Source organism: Ixodes scapularis, unplaced genomic scaffold (assembly GCF_016920785.2).
Source record: "Ixodes scapularis isolate PalLabHiFi unplaced genomic scaffold, ASM1692078v2 PGA_scaffold6__148_contigs__length_123643588, whole genome shotgun sequence".
Lineage (NCBI taxonomy): Eukaryota > Metazoa > Arthropoda > Arachnida > Ixodida > Ixodidae > Ixodes > Ixodes scapularis.
This window is the reverse complement of record NW_024609881.1, coordinates 71,205,052-71,217,820: the sequence shown is the minus strand read 5'-3', so window position 1 is coordinate 71,217,820 and position 12,769 is coordinate 71,205,052. Positions and strand designations below refer to the sequence as shown.

General features: G+C 46.1%; 1 protein-coding gene across 1 annotated transcript in view; it reads right to left on the bottom strand.

Annotated features, from left to right (window-relative positions):
• Window positions 1-12,769, bottom strand: part of LOC8026784 (DEAD-box ATP-dependent RNA helicase 40) — a 37,080-nt gene that overhangs the window by 22,971 nt on the left and 1,340 nt on the right. The window contains 2 exon segments of the mRNA XM_029977586.4: window positions 3,729-3,865; window positions 5,197-5,287. Coding sequence (XP_029833446.3) covers window positions 3,729-3,865; window positions 5,197-5,287 — 228 coding nt within the window.

The window sequence follows — 12,769 nt, the reverse complement described above, 5'->3', positions numbered from 1 at the left end:
TAAAAAAAAAAAAAAGCATATAAGTCGCCAGAAAGACTAAAGTTCCCTCTATCGATTGCGGCAGTGGTGGCGTACCCAAACTGGCTGGTGAGGTTAGTCTATACTAGCTATTTACAAAAGTAGTTTATTCCAATAACAATTACAGTAGAACCTCTTACTAGGGAAGACTGATATGGCAAACATGTAAGTAGTATATAGTGAAGCAAAAATTAAGAATGTTTAAACTAGTGGTACAGACATACAATGTATTTATACCATGTTCACTCGAGTAATAGACGCACTGTTTATGAAGAGAGCTCATTTGTCCTTTCGCGCTACGCACGCGAAAGCCAATTGTCGCAATCGGCAGCGGAAGGCCAGCGGCTCGCAGGACGGAGATAACTAAGCCACGTGAAAATGTCGTCAATGCATATCACATTTTTGCAGAGAATTGTTATTTTGACCTTGCCATTCGCTACGTTTTTTGTTTTTTTTTTGAAAATGAAATGACTGGCTGTAAATGTGCTCCGCAGGAAAGTAGATGCATAGGCTGTATTCACAAACAGTTTGTCCGTTATGTGAACAAACTGCTTTTACTATAGAGGTCTACTGTACAAATGCACAGAAAGTATTCTGTGACTATTCTGCATTAGTACCCCTCTATAGATTATAGAAAGGTGATGCTATGCATTATCAGTTGTGCTACCTACCTGAGTGGCATTGCTTTGACAGAATTCTTTTGCAAAGAAACATATTTATTCGTTTTTTTGCCCCACTGTTTGAGACACTCATTTTTTGTGAGTCCTATTTTGTGTTTTTGCTTCACCTAAGTTATTACGAAGCGGCACCTGGGAGCACCCGACTGCTTTGATACTACGCTAAATGATGGCCAGATCAAGAAAGCATAATTTTTAAAGGGACCATGAAACCATTTCCTCACTTTCGTCAATACCGCATAGAATGAATCTTTCACTTTCATAACTTACACAACACAGATTAGTTTTTTCTCCACGCGATGGCAGTCGTAGCAGAAATTAGGAAAAACAAGCAGCAGTCGCCACTTAAAATTGCGGCCAGAACAAGCGGTTTCATGATCTCGTGCCGATAGTACACCGCCAATGTTCGTTGCAAAGCATGGAGCACGTACTAAGCTCCAGACATTGTTAGGGTTTGGCTATTCTTGTCGCTGCTGCGACTGAACATGAGCCATTACCCAAATGTTTGCCGAGGCACTGATAGTAATCGAGGCAAAGTTCAGTGCTCCCGCAATGCCCCATCCACGATTCGCGCTTAGTCGTCGTCACCATAGGGCAATGCCCACGACCATGTGAACACTGCAATCCCCGCAACAGTGTTGTCCAACATTGCGGAGGAGAGACCGAAAGAACATGAGGAGCATGATTTGGAATTGCTCCCAACTTAAAATGAGAGATTCGAATGGCACTCAAAATATGCATTAAAAAAATAAATAGGGTAAGGGTGCGGGCGAGCTGATGAATATTAACCATGTTGAATTAACCCAAGACTGGGTAGAGAAGAAACATCAAAATGCAGGAGCAGAGAATAGACGGAACGACATTTCAAATTCGGCGAACTCGTTGATTTAGTCCGCCTCTTTATATAGTCTCAAACTCAAGGTCATCACCACCAACCCAGAAGGACAAAGCTTATGCAGTTCAGGCGCCAACCTGTAAGGTTGTCCCGAATCTTACATTGGGCGCGTTAAGTCCGCGCTCCTTTACTCTAACTCCAACGCTCCGAGCGTCATATTCCGAGCACAGCAACTAAACGAAGAATAGCGTAAGGGAGCGTGACACACCGAAACTATCGACGAGCCGCATGAGTCACCTCCGACTGCACGGTTATGACGAACCCAACATCTTGTGGACACGGGTGGCAGAAGCCGAAATTGTTTTGAAGATAAATTAATTAGGGCCTCTGTGGAACGGCAGAGTGTAAAGGAAAAAAAGACGGTGGTGTTAGGAAGTCTCTACAAATGTTTTAACATTCCAGAAAGATGTGAAGATCCGCCTCAAGCACATAGGCGGAAAGTTACCTTGACCAATCTATTTGTTGACCATGCACGCGGTTTAGAATTAAATGGAAAACAACATTCTTGAACCCGCTTGTTGACGCATGAAGCTGTCATACTTGTCAGATGATCCGTGGAGTCTTGCAGCGCGAGATGGAACTCGTCGATGTACTACGCAGACACCGGCACACCGTTGTTCAATAGATAGCACGTCAATTCGTTTTCGGGCAAGATACATGAACAAACCTTTTCTGCAGCGCTAATTGATGTCTCAGCTTTCCAATCAAAGTATTTTTATTTGCTGGGCTAAGCCATAGCCTCCTATATACCGACAAAACCTGGCAGATCGCCACAAGAAGCGGCTGCCAAAATGGAAAAGGTGGAACGGCAGACAACAGATGAGAGGAGAGCCACGTGATTGGCGCCCTGATGCAGCGAGACACAGAAACACACTTCTCCCGAGCGAACAAGTGTGTTTCGGAACGGCCGGCGCAGTTTTCAAACACATGGGGCTCTATGGCACCAGAAACCGAAAACGGGCAAAAATGGGCTCCATTTTCCCATTGAAATTTTCAGAAAATTACTTATAACTTTTGATTAAGTTATCGGATCAGACTGAAACTTTGGCATCTGGTTGTGACCTCTAGCGCTACCTTTGGGCGGAGAATGAGCGTTCGGCGATGCCTAGTTTATTTTTGCGGTAAAAAAGACCGTGTAAATTTTCTTTTGCGACACCCTGTAGACGCAAAAACCTGGCCCCCTCGAACCCGGGTGTCACGGGAACCGATATCGCGTGCAAAAATCGCAGGCCAAAAAAAAAAAAAAAAAAGCGGGAACGAATTGGGAATTTGCATGTCATGGGACCCTGCATAGTATGGATGCTGCAGATTCACGTGTCACGGTGCGATAACCACGAGGGAACCCGCGGCGAGCATGCTTGACGCGTACTGATACCGCAAATCACTCAATAGATAAAATTTTAAAAAATAAAAAACGGGATGTGTGATTTTTGGGGGGCGGGCGCTTGTAAGAGACTTTACGGCAATTTAATGCCCGTGTGTGTCATATTTCAAATACACTCAATCTTGCTCAGTGCCACTGTGCAAAAAAAAAAAAAAAGATTAAGTGAATGACAAAACAATGCATCGAAGCATCGTCTCGTCGTTTGCCAGAGTTCTGATAAGTAGTACTCTGACAAAGGACCTGTGGACCTGTGTATGTGCCATTTTCGGAGATCGGGATCGGGCTGCTTACACGCCGTTGACACAACCACATCGGTATAGTGCTTTCATAGCAATATGGGCCTATAAAACGTTACCGCGTACTGTGCACTACTAGAGCTTTTGAAGCATGCCCGCGGTCACGGTATCACTCGGGAGAGCACTTAAAACCATGCTTCAAAGACTCCGGTAGTGAGCGGTACGCGGCAATGGTTTGCTAAAAGAACCTATTTTTTTCAGAATTACCTAAACAAACACAACACGGTAAACCTCACTATGGCCAATAAAAAAGAAATCTCTAATAAATATAGCTTTAAAAAAAAAAAAAATTGTTTGGCTAGTTTTGGCGCAGCATGTGTGCTTGGAAGCAGGATGGTGCAGCAAAAGTGGATTGGCGCACAATGGCGCAATTGGCGCAGTGCTTCCACCCCTGCGAGCATAGCACCGCCGAAGAGCTCGCTGTAAGTAGCTCAAGCGGGAGCTTCCAGCCGACTTACCGAAAGGACGCGCTCGGACATGGAGGCGTCACCGAGAGAGACGTGGTCCCGCCCGCTCAGCAGAGAGGGCAGCCCGTAGGAGGCAAAGGGTCCCAGCTGACTGCCGAAGATGTCCTTCAACTTGCTCACCAGCTCGTCTGGGGAAACGGCGAACGGGGAGGGGCAGATGAAGCCGGCCATCCGGCAACTCCACAGAGTTCAAACTTCCCGAGCATCGGCGCGCGACCGAGTTCTCTCGGAAACGTTATCCACGAGGAGCCGATAACGACGACGAGAGGGCGTGAACCGGAGCGAATAGAAACTGTCTGGGGTTTCTGTCTGCAACTTCTTCCTCGATCGTGCGCGACGACGACACTTTACTCGAAATGTGTGAGACACGTCCTGGGCACATCTCACACATTTCGACGACACACACAACACCTTACACAAAACAAAGACGTGTCCAGGGCAGTGCGTGACGTGCCGCCCAGGGCATGTCTTCGTTTATGAAACACAGAATCCACGAAACACAACTTCAAGGGCAACTGAAAAGAAAAAAAAACGTTTTTTTAAACAGTCTGGTTGGGACGTACGCGTTAAAGAATTAGCTTTACGCAAAAATATGTTTTTTAAAGCAATAGTGACGGCGCAAGATTTATTTTAAATTCTGCGCACAAAGTCCATGATGTCACGGAATGGTCATACACTCTTTCCACCTCAACAAGATGGTCAAGCCAATCCACCTCTCCTCCAGGCGTCCGAAATGCCGAGAGAAAACAAGTGGAAAGGAGATGACTACCGACTAAATCGCGTTTCGTGCCGTCAATACTGCTCTAAAATCTTTCTTTCTTTTTTTTTTCGTAAATTGTTATTTCTTGACATGCGTCTCCGAGCCAGACTGTTCAAGAGGACATATCTTTTCTTCTTTTCAGTAGCTCTCGAACAACAAAACATGTGGTGGCAAAAAGAAAAAAAATTTTTTAACACACAGGCTTTTGCATGAGCTAATGATCCACACCGACTTTCATCTGCTTTCGTTCTACATCTTCCTGTGCGTGGAGGCAGCGTTTTCCAGATCCCGGGAAGGGAGCTACGCCTTGAAATTTCACGAGCTCAAATGCATCACTAACGCATCACAAACGCATCACTCTGCCGAAAGTTTGAAGTGGCTACATGGAGGCACGATTTATTGGACCAAAGAAATTTTAGAGCAAACTCGCGTAGTGAAAACACCCTGTACATGACGTCCTTTTTCTGCTATGGGACTGACACGAAGACTCCGCAGAGGAAGCATACGAGGCATGAAAACATGATTGCACCCAAGTTCATTCAATGACAACCGAGTTAATCTTTTTTTTTTTTTTTTTTTAATACACTTGTTTGCGCTCTTCCCTTCGAAGGCCATACTAGACTTTTTGGCACGGACACGACCTCGAAAAAACTCAAGGCGTGGAGATCCGGCGAACTTTGCTTGATGCTTTGCACCCACCTGGGAGCCCGGTCTCCTCCAGCTTGAGGACAGGCCTGGGGACGTCTGAGCCCTCCAGCTTCAGCTTGCCCAGTATCTCCTCAATCTCCTCCTGGAGAAAAAACAACAACCGGCGTACCTTGAGCAAAAAAGCTAGCATCTAGCGGTACAAAATTAGCTAAAAGAGAGCACAGAGGCAGGTAGAGCAACACCTCTCCAGACTTTGGAAGACAAGAGTCAATCTGCGCTCACCAGCCAAAAAAAAAAAAAAAAAACCAATGCACGCGTCACATTTTTTTAACAGGGTGTCTAGCAAATTATTATTTTGAAATTCCCTGACGTTTCCAGGTTTTCCCTGACAATTTCAGGTGCAATTCCCTGACCACTGTAGAGACGGTTAAATATAAAAGACCATTACGACACAAGGCATTGAGCACTGTGAGGATCATTTTGCACGGGCTTAATCCAACTTGCATATCACGAAATATTCGGGTTCGTCCAGTTCGAATCAAACAAGCCCTTTCTTGCCGCCGACATTGTCAGTGAAGAGGCCACTTCCGGGAACACGATGAAAACACGCCGCTCAACCACACACGTCAATAACCGAATGGCAGCATGGCCGCCAGATCCACACTTTCGGACACTTTAGGCTTGGATTAGATTGGGGTCTGCGGCTTTTCCATTTGTTACTAAATCTAGTAGCTCTAACTGGATCTAGCCTAGTGTCCCACACTCAATCCAATCCCATCCGAAGCTTGGACTGGATTTGTCGGCTGTTCCCTTTGCATCGAGTAGCACACTCTACATTGGGTGAGCAGAGCCCGCACTCTGCTCTAAGCAGAATTTATTGCCCATCTTTCTGCCCCTAAGTCCTCAAGTCTTTGCTCAGGGCACTCGATGGCGTTTCTAGCTCATTTTCCCTGATTAAGCTCGCTTCTTGACAATATCCCTGGCAATTCCCTGATTTTTTTCGGTAACTAAAATTTCCCCGACAATACCCGGGCTAGACACCCTGTTTAAGGTGCTAAAGGCGGGTTCGAGCAACTGCGCCGTGCGGTATATATTAAAGAAAATTATGGCTCACGAAAAAGGAACTCTGAGGCAACTATGCTGCTGCAGTCTGGCTAACGCAGCTACACGTTTCCTAATGTTTTATGGCAGCATCCGGTGGACTAAAGATGAAGGATGAAGGGTACCGAGTATGCGGCCCAATTTAAAGGAGCTGTGCAATGACTTTAACGTTGAAAAAATTGGCATCTTCTACTTTTGACATTGTTCACCTTGTCACAAAGGACAGAAAACACACCTCCTTCCTTCGAAATGTAGGGATTCCGCCGCATAATCGCGAGGCAAAAATTAGAATATTCCCCGGCCTGCAGCCGCAAGCGGCGGCCATGAGAAACACGTGGCGTGACGTCAATGGGGGTCTTGTAGAAAGATAGAAAGTTGTGCGAATACCTGCTCGATAAAAGGTAACTTTTCTATAAATCTTGTCGCTCCAACATAAATATAAATGCGTCAGAAACCTGGTATCATTGACAAAACTTTTATTATACAGAGTTTTAGTGGCGCCATCTATCCTAGGTCCACAAAACAGTCAGCTCTATCTGCTACCGCGAACAGCCGCCAGAAGCCGGAGGGGGAGGGGGACATAGCTGGGCGGGTATGGCCGGACCCGGATCCTCCTTTCACCATATTGTTCACGCTGCGCCCGCCAGCACATGGTCGCGAGCGGATAAGTTCCCGCTGCTCACCGATGGCTCTAGAGAGAGAGCGTCACCAGGACACCGCGGAAACCCCATTGACGTCACAGCGTACGTGACTCGGAAGATGGTGAAGGAGTTGAGAGGTACCGAAAGCCTCAATCTTTGTCCATTTTTAAAATAAAAACTAGGACATGCAGGCAAAAGCGGTTTTTTGTGCTTTACTTCAGAAAGGTCGAGACACCAATTCCCAAATTATTTAAGCAAAGGACTAGAGCTGTTGCACAGCTCCTTTAAACTCAAGGGCGACCCTGGGTGGGGACGACGGTAAACTTTCTCTCTACGTTGCTTAGAAACATGATGCGAATTATAAGGATTCAAAATCTTGTCCTTGTAATTATTAATCTACATTTTAGCAAAATAACCCCTTTAAAATAAAAATAATAAAAATAATGTGCCAGCAGTTTTATTACATTGGTAGAATTGACCTACAGCAGAGACAAGAGTAGCCATATTACTATCAAACCTCACATCTCATTGTATAACCGTCCATACGACACAATTTATATTAAAGTCAAATTTGCATCGAACACTAGGGTTAAGGGAGTGTATGAACCCCCGAAAAGGGACACTGGCCCCACTCGGAAGCGTAGAAACGGGAAAAGGCGACAGATCAAAGATTCGGCCAATCTCGGCAGACCGGTGCCGAACCCAATGCAGAGTGCAACCACATTCCAGTCGTCATCAGAACTGTTTGCACCCTACATGGCGAGTTTTCTACAAAGAGAAAAGGTTGTCCCTTTCTCCTCCTGCCATGGCAGAGGCAGCGGCAACACAAAATGTGAGGCGGCATCGAGCTAGACGCAATCGCGGCGCCGCCGCTTCTGGCGACCGTGTAACAAGTTCCGTGTTAAGAAAAATGCGGGGATGGAAGCGGCATTTGGAGTTTTCTAGCGGGTCCCGATGCAGGCAAAATACCGGTTTAAAGCGACCACCGATGCTTTTGGAGCAGATGCCAACACCTGTTAGCAAGGGGCACTCAAAAATGATATGCTGTAAACGGCTTAATTTTCGGGAGGACCTAATTTTCGCGGATCGCCTACGATTCGCGAAAAGTAGGTCTTGTGAACTATTCTGGTAAAATATAAACACACTAGAATCTACTGAGATCCCACCGCGTCGTGAAATTTAGAACCCACGAATTATTTCAAAACGTCAGCTTTGACCTAAACCGCGAAATATTGAGCCCGCGAAAAATAAGTCGTTTACAGTAGTGACTGCATCGCTAAATATCATCTATGATAATGATCGAGGGTTTCTTTTTGATACTGGACCAAGTTGCTTACTACCTTTTGTAATAAAAATATAGGGTGCAAAAGGAACACAGAGCCTTCTTTTTAGAAATAAAAGTCTGGTCAAAGTAGGTTTTATTTACAATGGGAACTCAAAGAATGGTTGAAAAATGAATCCCAGCACAACGCTTCAGTTTGGATAGACCCTCTCTTCCTTCCCACTTTTACAATACATAGTTTATGTAGCCTGCAAAAATAATTTCTGTAAAATGGTGCAAAGCCAGCATATCCCCAAAGTATGCCTTTCAAAAAAAAATCCCCCCCCCCAACCAGACTCTAATATTATTATAAACTGCAAAAACAGTCACCCACAAATACTACGGAAACTTACACCCGTGCTTTAAAAGTGACAATGCTCTCTAGCAGCGTCATACCAGAGTGAGGTAAGTTTGCTGCTGTTTTGATCGACAGCTGCACGGGAATTAGCCTCACAACTGTACTTATTCAGAAATAGAACCACAATATTTTTTTTCACTTCTCGCGACAGCTTCTTAAAATTAGCGATCAACTTTAAAATCAAGATCAACTTCAAAATGAAAATTAGAGATCAAGACCAAAGAAGGTAAACCTGAAACAGTTCAGAGCATAATATCGGAGCCTCTCATATTAACCCAGGCGCTCACCCATGTCAGCCGCTGCTCGTTGGCCTTGGGTACAAAGCGGTTAAAGGAGCTGTGCAACGATATTCAATTGAAATGTTTTTCACTTGACACGAGCTTACTGGCACACCTGGGACTCAAGGATACTCGCACGCAACGCCACTGGCCAAGAAACTCCTTTGTTGCGGTGTAATTTCAAGGACAAAAGCGATCATTTTCATTCAATCTCTCCTTCGCAAAATTTGGTGACGTACCGTGGGGATCGCAGTACACCCAAGTGACGATGTTTGAATGCGGTTCATAGGTTGGTCCCGAGCATTGCGTGGGCACTCGACTTGGGCTCGTGATAATCGCTACCTCGGGTAGTGACCCGTGTCCAATCGCTGCAACGACGACAACAGCCGAGCCATAACAATGTCTGGAACTCAGCTCGTGTCCTGCGCTTTGCCAACCCCAGCGCGTGGCTATGATCAACACTGGCGGCATATAATCGGCTTCAGATCACGTGGCCGCTTGTACTAGCTGCGAGTTGAGGGGGTGAACGCTGCTCGTTTGTCTTTAATTTTTTTCTGGGACTTCTATTGCGTGGGGTGAAAAACGAACGCGTGTTTCATAAGTCATTAACGTTAGGGATCCGTTTTAAGCGGTATTTGCGCAAAGTACAAAAATTGTTGCATCGCTCCTTCAAGCTCGACGCACACACTGGTGAGAGCAGGCGCGGAGGCATGCGGCAGGCATGATAATCAAGTGGTCTAACCAGGAATTTAAGACCATGGTTCTATCTTATCATAGTACCTAGTTGCCATCCTACTATGTTTTCTCGCACCTTCTAGCTCCCGACATCACCGACACCATCTGGAAATTTAGACAATGTTGGCGATCGACCCGCCAGCACATCAACCGGTCACTGCGGTTAGCGAGCAATCTCTAAAGCTCGTTTCACCTTAATTCACAACGTCAAAGCACGACACCGTGACATTCATCAGTCTTCCTGTGCGTGATATGGGGATTCCTCTGGCCTCCCTTCCCCAATGGCTGTGATAATGGCCGCAGGTCGGAATGTTTGGCCTCCTTCGCCACGAGGTCTAACCTGTTCGTGAAGCGGAGGGTCCCCTGTCCTGGAGGGCCCTCCTCTCACTCTCTCGCGAGAGGACCTCTTTCCATTCCCCCCGCTTGGATGCTGACAGGAAAGGAGGTTTCGCCTTTTGTTTTCCCGCTTTTGGGAGGGAGACTCAACCTTTGTGTTTTTTTCTCCAATTTGCGCTCTTTGTTTTGTTTCGTTTGCTATACCATTGTGCTCAATCTTGGATTCAGAGCCAGCTTTTCAGTCCCTACTAATCTACTTCAGCTTTCTCTATGACAGACCAACTATACACCTTTTTTGTTTAGCCTCGCACCCAGCCACGTTGTCCCCCTATCCAGTATGCGTTCCGAACTAAAAGCAAGAGATTACAACCACGAACAAGTATAAAAGTATGGAAGGGTCATAACAGGAATGACTGACGGTTGCAATTAAAATGTTAGCACATTCTACTGTCGAGGCGAGAAGAAAGCAATGTTTTCACGCATACCGGGAGTTCCAGAATTGAAGATGGCGGCGCCCACGTAGAAAAGGTGAATACAGCTCACTTTCAACTAAAGGCTGTTGCATTTGCCAAAGAGGAAGGTCAATGAGCAATCTGGCGAAAGGTCGAGACCGAAGAAGGATGCGCATACGTCGTTAACACAAGACAGAAAGAAAACAAAAGCATGGCTTTCCGAAGCAAGGAGGCCACGTTTTCTAAAGCAGACGATTTGCTTCTTCAGTACACGGAGAGGCTACACACGAAGACACTCGAGACTGCACAAAGCATGAAGCTCCCAGCCACAGTGTTCAGAGCCAGCAATGGGTGGATTCAGTGTTTCACGACGCAAGAGAACCTGTCTATCTGCCGTCCGACAATGACGTGTCAACGTCCTCCGCGGGAGTGAGAAGAGAAGCTGCCTACCGACCCGAGAACATGACGGTAGAGGCAGAGGGAAGGCAAGCGCCCTGTTCACCTAAAGCCGCAGTCACACTGCCAGAACGCCACCCAAAAGAACATCTGCGGACACCGTCCGAGGCACGTTTCTTCCTCGTACGACGGCCCATCACATTGCTCTTACAGCGAACGTCAGCAGGCATGTGCAAAGCACACATGTGTACGAAGCAAACATGATTTAAACATGCTCGACGTGTATCTGCAGATAATTCCGTCATGTCCACAGCGAGCACCGTGCCTTTTGTACGGTGTACGAGCAGGTGTGACGTCTGCTTGACGGGAGCCGGAAGATGGCGATGTGTGTCAATGCTCTGTACCGTAGTAGACGGGCCAAAAACTTCTTCAGCCTCACACTGTTTTTCAAAGGGAAACGTGTACCTGAGGAGCAAGCCCCCGACGGCATAATTGTTTGAGCACGAGAGCAAGGACGGATGTCGGACGAGCTGGTCAAAGACTGGTCAACGCGTGTTTGCAAAAAGTGGCCAGGTCTAGACCTCAGTGTGCCCGGATGGCTCTCGAGAATGGCTGACAAAGAGTGCACGGGAACAGCTCTGCGTGTCAAAAACCAAAACTTGGCCGTCGTGGCCCACATGCTTCGGTCACTGAACGTGCTGGCGAAGTGACCCTTCGAGTCCGAATTTCGCTGCGCCGTGAGGAGGGTGAAAGACGTACATTGGTTGGATCAAGGGGTCACATCTTGTAGCTGCTAAGTGTGAGCGGATTCTTGAAGCGTGAATAGCGGTATTCTTTAAGATTGTAGAGAAGAGCTTCGAGGTCAAAGGCATCTCTAACAGGCTGGATGGTTCAGTGGATGACCCAGCCTGGGGCAGGGTTACCATACCAACTCTGTGAGGACAGAGCGGAAAAGTGATGGTGATGCCAAGAGATGCTCTCTTTTTGTCTTTCCTGCGAACATGTGTGGGTACTACCATTGAATAAAGGAGAGTAGATAAACTTTTACCCAGAACTATTTTGACCAAAAAAACTAATTTCTGTTTTTTGTGTTGTTTTTTTTTGTTTCTTTTGTGTGTAAAGGCAGTTTTCCAGTTTTTAGCCCAAAACTTTAAAAAGAAAAAATATATGCTGCAGACATTACACACATATACATGATCAGAAAGACTTCCCATAGCAAGCACATCCTACCTCTCTCACTGAACGAAGCGGAACAAGCCGAGGTCCATAACACGACTGCAGCAAATCCAAGGACCTACAAATCGATCGCCCACAGCAAAACTGCCACGCTGGGGCAGCTGGCACCTCGCGCCACGCAACGACAATTGTTTAACTACTCTGTCACTGCATCCGTCGTCTTTAAAGAGTGTTGCAAGTTGGCTGGCAGAATCGTAGGGCCGTCAGACACCAGAGTCTGCCTGTTGTGCCTGTTTCACAAAATCTACTACCACAATCATACTTTGCGTGACAAGTTATTTGCATCTCCTTTTTACATATCACCACGTCTCAATCACCGACACAAGATAGGTGTACCTTCATGTAACACTACTACTTTTTACCATTCATTCATACCCCGAACCACAGTGTTGTGGAACCACCTTACAGCATCTGTGGTATCAATATCTGACAGCGTTGCTTTCAAAAATTGCCTTAACAATGTCCACATTTCAGCGTTTCACTAATATGTACATATTGTTTTGCATTCATAGGTTGTTATTTAATGTATGTTGTTGAATTCTACTGATGTAAACCACTCCCCTCTGTAATGCCTTCGGGCCCTGAGGGAACTTTTAAATAAATAAATAAATAAATAAATAAAAAGGGCTATTGGGGGGGAAAGAAGGGGGGGATCAAACAGTTGCTTTCCTAGTGGCTTAGCTGAGAACTGAACCCGTGGGGACATCAATAACATCATTACTTTGTTCACATTTCTCACACAGCGCCTGGCTAACGTAGCCAAACGCTGA